At 33.3% G+C, this 8,345-nt stretch overlaps 1 protein-coding gene across 1 annotated transcript; it reads right to left on the bottom strand.

The window, feature by feature from the left end:
• Nucleotides 1–597: 597 nt before the first annotated feature.
• Nucleotides 598–7,950, bottom strand: LOC145588550 (plant intracellular Ras-group-related LRR protein 7-like). The gene is made up of 10 exons (XM_081645190.1): nucleotides 7,507–7,950; nucleotides 5,396–5,465; nucleotides 4,705–4,751; nucleotides 4,384–4,492; nucleotides 4,208–4,293; nucleotides 3,679–3,769; nucleotides 2,837–2,922; nucleotides 1,848–1,934; nucleotides 1,543–1,689; nucleotides 598–1,014 (listed from the first exon to the last, which is right to left on the bottom strand). The coding sequence occupies exons 1-9, from the start codon at nucleotides 7,603–7,605 to the stop codon at nucleotides 1,579–1,581; spliced, it is 786 nt and encodes a 261-aa protein (XP_081501316.1). The 5' UTR covers nucleotides 7,606–7,950; the 3' UTR covers nucleotides 598–1,014; nucleotides 1,543–1,578.
• Between the last annotated feature and the right edge of the window lie 395 nt (nucleotides 7,951–8,345).

The raw sequence follows: 8,345 nt of genomic DNA, 5'->3' as shown, positions 1-8,345 counted from the left end.
ATAAAAATTTCCCTTTTGAAAATTGAATATTAATTCACGTATCACATATAAAACACTTTGATTAGTAACACGCATTAACCAATTAAAAATTATTCAAATAATGAAAATACTCTGAAATTACGAGAAACTCTATTATGCACTCGGGTGTACATTGAGGTGGATGCGCTCTGTGCACACTGCACATGTAAAGTGTAGATCATAGCTGGTTAAAAGACTTAAAACAACCGTATCACATTGAGCGACATGTGGATAGTGATTTGCCAATTAGTATTCCTTTTTGTGGAGTAATTAAAGTTAGCAGTTAATCTTTAAAAGAAGTGTTAATTGCAAAGTACTTATCATCTTTGTCTTCATTGATTAAGTTAATAGTGCTAATAATTTGCTCGATGTCTCAAAGTTCCTGCTCACAATAAACAATACACAGTTTGGTTGGTTGGTTAACAGCAAATTGAAGAGCTTTTAGCGGATTAGAGCACTTATTGAGGTTAACCTCAGCAAGTCTGTAATCCGCTAATTGTTAAGTTTGTAATCTGTTCCAAACTCTAACTCGAAAATGCTGGTTAGTAGCGTTTACAAATAGCTAGTCAAGCCGACAAATACAAGCACTTTAATGCTAATTGCCACACACGGCCAATGAAAGTACACAGTATACTTGAAAGATGCTGTCATAGATGCAAAGAAGGCCAATATAACTTATATAAACACTTAAAAAAACAAGCAATTCGTAAACTCAGTATATCAAACTTCCTATGGTTGCAAGTTCAATGTAGCAATTTGCAAGGGATCTCTTTCTCTATATACACACCTGCACAATATAAAGCTTCCAGCTTCGGGAGACCAGATAACAAAATTACCCGAAAAAAATTATCATATACAGAGGCCATTTCACCATTTTGACTGAAGTTAAATGAGCAGCAAGATGACTGAACACGACTGGATAGATTCAGCTGGAGAAACACAATCTGAGCGGTTATCTCTGCCTCAGATGTTCACAGCTTAAATTTGTTTGACAACCTTGAACAGAAAATATTGCATAGTCAGGAAAAGATGAGACACTAGAGGCATGACTAAACGCTCAAGAACCAAAAGCCTAATCGCACATTTAAAGTGTATATTCATTTTAATCTATAGTGAGTATAGATTCAAGCCTATTAGTTGACAACATGGGGCGAGATGTCAATAATGCATATACTAGTCTAACTAAATTTTACCCATTAAAGGAATTTCAGGGCTTTTTCCTCGTTAGCTAACTAACTAAATAGGCAGTATCACACCAAAAGCACAGAATCCCTCTACCTTCCATGGAATAACTTTACGTATAAAATTTTGAATTTTGCAGCTAGCACACTAACTCGTGCTTCTAGAAGTTAGGATCATCATAAAGCAACTCTTAGTAACAGAAGTCAACTGCAAGACAGTCGATTAAAATAAAATAATATTATTGTTATCGTGCTACAGATAAGAGATAATTCAAGCCATTCTTAAGATCAGAAAGAAAAGTGCAGCTAGTAATTCAACTTATGCGTAAACAATAAAGCTTACCAAGATTTCATCAAAATTGGTGTAGGATACACAGAATCACAAATCAACACCCTGATCTAGACCCTTTGAATTTATCATCACATTCGAATCTATTTGTTTGTCAAACTTCTTTCTCCGTCGTTGTTCAAATTCTTGGTAACCTTCCATCTAATTAATGTGCACCATCAATAAATACAAGGGAAAATAAAAAATTAAGAAAAATTTGGAAAAATTGACATAGCTTGGATGTAGAATCCACTAGACTATGTTACAGAAAAGACAAATTAACAGTTTGAACTTTGCAGAATAGTGAGTAAGTGACATGCCTGTTGGAACTGATCCATGGAAATGGGATTATTATGCAAGGATATACTTTGCAGGATTTTGCAGTCTCTGAGTATAGTTGCAGGCATCTAAGGAAAACAGATGAAAAGCTTCACGATTAAAATCTGATAACGGTTTCCAAGAGGACAAATCACTAACCCACATATATAATTCTGACTGAAATTATCAAGAAAATGATTCTCGTATACACAAACTTAATGGATAACTATAAGAGCTAAAAGTAGAAACATTAATCATCAAAGAAACATCAATAACACGATTGACGTGTGAATAATTTGTCATAAATTCTTATAATACTCTTAGTAAATATATAAACTGTTTATAATTAGCAATAAAGGCAGCGTATGTCAAAACTAAGATTAGTATTGTATTTAACCACAACCTAAAAGAGTCCACAGCTCCACACTGGTTAATGCATACCCAGAAGAAAACAATTGTCCAACTGCTGATCACTTAGTACCTAAGCTAACTTTAACAAATTAGCCACCGTCAAAACGGTTAACTTTGGGGTAGTCATTTCAAATAGGATGACAAGGTAGTCAATAGGCATAGCAAGTGACCCTTCTCACACTCTTAACTAGGAGCAATTTCCCAGAAGCCAAATTATTGTAGCTCAGACGGCATGAAATGTGTTGATTTGCTCACAATAGGAGGGAGCAAAAAGTATGGGTATCTAGCACCATAGCCAAGATCAATCTGGACTTGGTTGGTTTCAAACAGGTCAGAAGTTAGCAATGCAAATTACCCACTCAAAATCTTAGTTCAGTTCCAACACAGGTTCAGAAATGAAACACTAGTTTCTCAAGGCTTTGATAGATCGCTAATGCACAAATACAACAAACAAATTTACATCATAAAGAACAAAGTTATCTAATAACATAAGAGTAACAGAAGTACAAAACTCAAAATGACAGTGTTCAGCCAAAGAGCAATAAGGAATACTAGCCTAATAAGCAACAGAAACATTTACCTCTTTCACATTGTTGTTGTTCAGAGAAAGTGATTTCAGGTGAACGAGATTACATATTGAAGGAGGAAGATCGTCAATGGAATTATCTACAAGTAAAAGCACGAATCTTTAACTTACAATTGTATACACTATAGGCTAAAATAAAAAAGAGGCCAAAGGAAGAAGAAAAGAACAAGGCTTTGACAGCAGTAAGAGTCAATGGCATTAATCATCATATGTTGTCCATCAATGTTGAAATAACATGTAGGAAACACAATAAACAAACTCATCAAATAATCCATACTTATAGCACCACAGAAAGAATAAAAGTCAGATAACCATAAGACATAATATTGAACTACAATCACTATGTATATAGCTAAAATAGGACAATCAATTCAACTACAAATTCCCAAAAAAGATCATTGTTATTTACAGCGTAGACTACCCTCTTTACTATATCTGTCTCAAACTAAAAGTTGTAAGCGACCTCCAAGAAGAGACTTCAAGAACTGCAGTGCATCCATGAAGAGCAAGAATAGCTTACCAAAAAAAATTAAATGCTTTATACTCATCTTGTTCTAGTAAACATGAAAAGAATACTCTGAAACAAGAAACCAATAAACTCGGCTACATTCTAGCAGATTATGAATACAAAGAATTATACGAAATATAATACGAGTAGCACATCTAACAATACTGTGTATGAGGATAAGACCAGTAAAGTATAACAATAAACATCAAATTTAGAACTTAACACTTCACTGCATCATAAGATTCCATAGACATTGAAGGTCTGTACTTTGACACATTATCATAAATTGTGCATTTAAAGTAAAAAAAAAAAACGAGATAATGGATACCATTTGCTTGAAGCTCCTCGAGTGAAAAGCAACTCCCAATTGATTCAGGAAGATATTTTAACTGGTTGTTTGATGCATTTAAGAGCTTCAACTGCATCACAAAATCACAAGTCATACAAAAGATAAGTAGTAAAATAAAACGGTAAAAAGATCAAACAATTTGCTGAGTACCTTTTATTTTATTTTTGGGTAGCAAACCAAACAGTGTAAATTTCTCTATTTTTGCTTGACTTTTAATATTTTGCAAGTTGGATTATTACAAGACTTGAACTTAGGTCAAATACTTCATTCATCAGACTAAGTTTATTAATTTTCGCTTTTTACTTTTGCTTGTATCGAGGAGTGCATTTAATAAGGACAAGTTAACAAGTACCATGTATGTTACTACACCAAGAATTAAGTATGTTGATTGGATAACTAAAATTTAAAAATATACATAGGACAGTGTTTTGGCACAGTTCAGAATATATAGGTGAGGAGATGGTGGGACAGAAAGAGTATGAAAAACCACAGTAGATTAGTAACTTACATTCCTAAGACTCCCTAAAGTCTCTGGTAAGTATGTCAACACATTCCGAGATACTGACAACTGCTCAAGCCGTACCAGTTGACCCACTAACAAGACAGATTTTGTCAGAGACAATCACCATGATTTCACAAGAAATGAGAAGATAACACTTAGAATGTTAGAGAGAGGTAGATTACATTCATCAGGCAAGCCAGAAAGTCGATTCCCGTCAAGTGTCATTACTTTTAGAGACTGAAGTTTCCCCAGGTTCATTGGAAGACATTCAATAAGATTTTCTGCCAAAATCTGAGAAGAGAGTCATATGTTAATTGAAATAAATGTATACTATTTTTATAAAATCAGCATTACAATATATACAAAGCACTGCCCCTCAGTCAGAATCACACATTCACATAGGTAATAGAAGAATAAGGTTGTGATGTGATATTTTGAGCAGCCCTCGAAAAGCAAGTATAAAGCATAACTCAGGTTTACAAAGAAAAATACTCTTCTCTTACCAGGCGCTGCATGTTGATCAATTTGTTGATTTCTACTGGAACATCAACTGTAAAAAGCATACAAGAAAGGAGAAGGTTCAACTGTTAGAAACAGAGTTCAAAAGCACAAGGCATGAAAATGAGGTAACATAGAAGACCTTACCAAGTTAAAGCAGTTCAAAAACAAATAATAACATCCATGCGATAACAAACATGATGCAATCGTCTGGACACTCCTAAAAAACAATTTAGACAAAACCACTTCAACTAGACATCAGCCTTATGACTTATCTAACAGTCAATTTTTATGCTATCTGGCAAGTAAATGTCTCATACTCCCTTCAGCACAAGTAACAAGACACATCTCCCCTTTTGGGATGTCCCAAATGACTTCCCCATATCCTTTATTGTAAGCTCTTCCTATCAACTTTTTACTCTACAGTTGGGTTCCATGCTCACCAACCCACTAATTTCTCACTAACTTTTCTCACTCATTGAATAGCATGCAGATAAGCAATGTGACAACTCTGACAAGTAAACGACATATTAAAACCTTGGAAGAGAATATTATCACACAAACTCTAGAGTGTTATATTGTTTCCATCAAAATGTACAACTCAATAATCTTAAATTCTTTTGTGAACTTAAAAACACTCTCTAATGCAACTACTATTATTGACAACATACAAAAATTCCCAATTATATAGTGTACCTATTTTGTTGTGTGTTAAGTCCACTGTGCGTACAGCTCTGTCAAGGGTAAGAACTTCATCAGGAAATGCCTGTTCATGGAAATAATGCTCATTAGATATTGAATATAAGCAAAGCCTATATAGATAAGTAAAGAGCTGCACTCTGAGAATCTAATAAGAATTCAAAACCATATTTCAAAGTAACATAAATGCAGAAAATGCAAAAGAATACAAGTGTAAGTATATTTCAAAATAAAACAACACTTGAGCCCATGATCATGCCCACACACATAATAAATTGCCTATATTCAACTGATAACAAGGCAAAGAGAAGTGATTAAATATAAAATATAAAGTGTAGGGAGAAATGCATGGCCGAGAAGGGTCAAATATTCCCAATAGCCAATAGAGTACAAGAGAATAAAGCCTCTTGCAAAACCCTACCCTATAAACCCTAAAGCATTCAAATTGGCCTTATATATCAGCAACAATAATAAATTTCCTAAGTCATAATTATACATGTCAGTAATACAAGCAGGAAAACATTTATATAAATCAAAACAAATTGATTTACTTCGGGTCAAGCACAAATATTAAAAAGGCACATAATACCCCAAACAGAAAGTACTAAACCTAAGACTTCAGCACTTAACACGTTCAGCTGCGGCCAGATATAGGCATAAGTCTTACAACAAATTCTCAGCACATAATACTCTATGTGTAGTTACATATTCTGATAACCTACAAAAGAACATGATTCAGTTTTCTGTTGCTGGACCCAGGGAGAAAAGACACACAACTTATTTATCCAAACGCAAGTAACCTTCTCCAGCTTATTCAACGTTTAACACTCCATTTGACACTAAAATACAATGATTGGACTTAAATAATACTTGGACAACATACTATATACAACCTTTCAGAACCTCTAATATACATGCCGAAAAATATTCTCTTTTTTGGTCGACTATTCTTCATCTGCTTAGTAATCAGTAGTATTTGCAATTACAAATCAAGTTGAACAAAATGAACCTTGCTGCAAAATTGTTACACTATTCACCAAACTTTCACTGCAATTATTTAGAAAGAAATAGAAGTACCAAATTTGAAAGGCGTAATATAGCTAATTGATGTGAACAATTGACAAAATAAGTACTCAATAAGGAGACATCCAAATGTTTCCAACTTGCTCCACATTCTGAGTGCTTATGCTACCTCCCATTCTCAACATACAACCTTAGCCAAGAATCAATAGTCACATTACCCACATAAACTATTTTAAGAGGTTTGAAAAAAGTAGTTAATTTCCTAAAATAGTAATAATTACATTTAATATCACAATGAACGCTAACTTCAATTAAAAGATGGGAGAGAATCAAAATAACACAACTACTCTCCTTATAAAGGGTATATATATAATATCATGCCATACTCTTAACTACATGTCTACGTGACATCATTTTTTGAATGATTTGAACAGAATTGTGTACTAGAGTTTATGTAGTAATTCTACCTCCTCTAGTAAACAATAAACATAGAATCCAAGTTTTGTATGAAACTATGATAGTTCCACAATAGTCAAATACCATACCATCATAGGTCTCATTGACCATAATCAACACTTCCTCAGTAACAACAACTTGAAGTTGATCATAATGTATTAGTTTCAAAATTGAACCAAACCATCATTTCTTAGTCCGAGGGGAACAACCCGATTATGGGATTAAGGCGTTCAAGCAGAAGAAGAAAAAGGGGAACAACCCACTCAAGTTAAGAGAGTCTAATCACCTAATATATGCAACATTTCTACATTCCGCACCACAAATTCAACACAAAAAATAAAAAAAGTCCTCAGAATTCATAAATTTAAGCTTCTTAATTATGTCTCTAACTGATTTTATTAACTGAAACAAACAAACAAACAGAAACAACATGAATCATACCTCCCAACAAGAGAACAATCAAAATATCATAAATACAAATAAACCAACATAAAACAATAACAATAATCATAATCCATTTAATCGTAACATAAACATAATCAAAGCAAATATTCCCAGAAAAGCATGCATCCCATATCAAAAAATTGAAAATTTTCAATTAATTTCTTCAATCTATATAAAAATTAGACCTTCAATTTGGAGTCTCGAAGAGCAACAATGCCAGTGGAACGCCATCGAGCAACTCTATTAGCTTTAGAATCCGCTGTTTTACTGGAAACACACCCCATTTTCTCTCTCTTCTTTTCCTCTTTTCTATCGCATTAATCAATCAAATGAGTAAACTTGCAGCATAAATTTAAAATACCCAGATGATAAAATCAATAGAAAAATTCAGATGATGATTAATTTGCAGCAAATTTGAATGAATTGAACGTTGAATTTCTGAAAAATGGTGGGGTTTTTTGGAGATGAAGAACAAAGGTTTTTTATTTTATTTTTTTGGGATGATTTAATAATGCGAAATACCGCGTCTTTTGGGAGTGTATAGTCTCTCTCCTAAAGTTGGATTGTACTGTACAACATCACTTGTTGATTGATACGTTAGTTGACTGACTATTCCTATGTAATTCGACGATTTGTCACTTTGTATATTTGAAGTTTAATTAATGTCATGCTTTGATTTCTTGTACGAGTTAAAGAGTTAATTCTCCATAGAGAAAAGAAAAATCGTACGTGCAAGTTGCGAGTTCGTGCATGTATCGAGCAATGGCAAGTCGACAAGTCGTATATGGTTATTGTTTAATGATTATACATCGGTTTTTGAAATGAAACTCATGCGATATTGATGTAAAGAGATTTGATTTTGAATTTTAGATAAAACTCCTACAACTCTAACAAATCAATAGACATATATTCATTATACACATTAGATGAGCATTTAAAGCACGTGTTAATCTTGATGATTGACATTTGTCGATCTTATGACAATATTGTAAATAAGTCCATTTTTTATTATACTAAAGATTTG

Source organism: Chenopodium album, chromosome 2 (assembly GCF_948465745.1).
Source record: "Chenopodium album chromosome 2, dcCheAlbu1.1, whole genome shotgun sequence".
NCBI classification, from domain to species: Eukaryota; Viridiplantae; Streptophyta; class Magnoliopsida; order Caryophyllales; family Amaranthaceae; genus Chenopodium; species Chenopodium album.
This window is presented reverse-complemented; position numbering and strand designations above follow the sequence as displayed.